The sequence below is a fragment of the Trichechus manatus genome, unplaced genomic scaffold (assembly GCF_000243295.1).
Source record: "Trichechus manatus latirostris isolate Lorelei unplaced genomic scaffold, TriManLat1.0 scaffold00009, whole genome shotgun sequence".
In the NCBI taxonomy this organism is placed as follows: domain Eukaryota; kingdom Metazoa; phylum Chordata; class Mammalia; order Sirenia; family Trichechidae; genus Trichechus; species Trichechus manatus.
Genome location: NW_004443945.1, coordinates 16,506,900 through 16,508,639, shown reverse-complemented (window position 1 = coordinate 16,508,639; position 1,740 = coordinate 16,506,900). Strand labels below are relative to the sequence as shown.

The following is a 1,740-nucleotide window of genomic DNA, read 5'->3' as shown; positions in this document are numbered from 1 at the left end:
GAAGCATATTCTGGAATTTGCTTAGTTTATAAGTTTAAGCCTAAGATTTTTATCATCTAAGAGGAGCGTTATTTTGCCCTTCAACATTTTTTTTTTTCTCATTAGAGAAGTTAAAAAAAATCAAACATCATGGAAATATTTAACAAAAAAAGCAAGAGTAGTTTATAATCCCACAAGTAGGCCATTTTAAGAGGCAAACTCTGAGAGTCACCGTTACATCCAGCTTTCAAAGAATATGAAATTAAGGAGCTAAAAAATAGATGGTCCCAATAAAGAGTTTCTGATGATTCAGGAAATACACAAAGCATTTGTTAATGGGCCATCACTGTGTAACATCCTGCAGTGTAGCAGATATAAATATTTTTGAATGAAAATGTTAAAAAAAGGATTGCTTATTTTAAACAATTGGTATATTCTTCAAAGTTAGGAAAATCAGTGTTTTTGTTGTGTAATTTAAATCATGTTTTAAATGTGTTAGGGAAACTAGTTAGAGGAGGGGTCCATAAACTTCTTTTGCAATGGGCTAGGTAGTAAATATGTACTGTGGGTCATACGGACTCTGCCACAACTTTGCAATTAGAGTACAAAAGCAGCCAGAGACAATACCAATAGGAAATGTGTAAACAAATTAGCATAGCTGTCTTCCAATAAAACTTTACTTACAAAAACTGATAGCAGGCCAGATTTGGCCCTTGGGTCCTTTGCAAACCCCTGACTTAGAGTAACCCTGTCGTGAGTCTTTTTGCAGGCTTCAAAACAAACAAACAAAAAAACCCCAAACACTCTTTGTTATGGAACTAGGTTCTCAGTAATGGATGTCTTGATTTTTGAATTTTCACATTTGGAAATATTTTAAAGTGGGATGTAACTATTTGTAACATCTTGATTAGACAAAAAGGAGGTTAGGTATATACGTGGATTGAACAAAAGCATTTCACCCAGTTGGTTTGTTGCTAGGATAAAAATGGCAAATGTTATCAATTCTTGTGCTTCGGGCATTGCCCAGTTGCCAGCTAGTAGCTCACTGAGGTTCTCCTGGCCCAGCCTTGCACAGTGGCCAGGAGCATCAAGGACTTTCTCCCCCTCTAAACCATCTGGTTTATGGGTCACTATAAGAAACATTGTATACATTGTACTAGAAATGACTCGTTCCACTTTCATCTCTTTTGCCACATGCTGTGTTTTGTTTCTAAAATAGAGTATGACTATTGGTTAATATTTATATAAAATACTGTTGAGGTGGAATTGATTAGGAAGGCAAGAACATCCAAGCAAGTGCATCTGACCACTGTTTGTTTTCTTTTCACAGTGGCACATTTCAGTACACCCTGGAAGCCACCAAATCTCTCCGTCAGAAGCAGGGGGAGGGCCCCATGACCTACCTCAACAAAGGACAATTCTATGCCATAACACTCAGCGAGACTGGAGACAACAAATGCTTCAGACACCCAATCAGCAAAGTCAGGGTACGGGCCCCATTCCTACCTCACAGCCTTTGTGGAACGGTACAGAAGAAAATTCCAAAATAAAAGATTCTAGAACAAATGTCAGAGGGTTGGAGCAAGTGAACTTATTGGCTTGTTGTTTATCATTTTAATCAGTAACCAATAAACCCCAGGGAGGGGACATGTTTGGAACATGCTTTCTGACTGTATCCCAGGAATTTTTTTTTTTTTTTTTTTTGCTTCATTTATTGCCTATGTGTTACCTCGTTGTTTTTCATCAACTGATCTTAATTTT

General features: G+C 37.2%; 1 protein-coding gene across 1 annotated transcript in view; it reads left to right on the top strand.

The window, feature by feature from the left end:
- Positions 1 to 1,740, top strand: part of GRHL2 (grainyhead like transcription factor 2) — a 111,793-nt gene that overhangs the window by 20,511 nt on the left and 89,542 nt on the right. Inside the window, exon 5 of the mRNA XM_012559693.2 lies at positions 1,310 to 1,466. Coding sequence (XP_012415147.1) covers positions 1,310 to 1,466 — 157 coding nt within the window. The remainder of the gene's footprint in view (positions 1 to 1,309; positions 1,467 to 1,740) is intronic.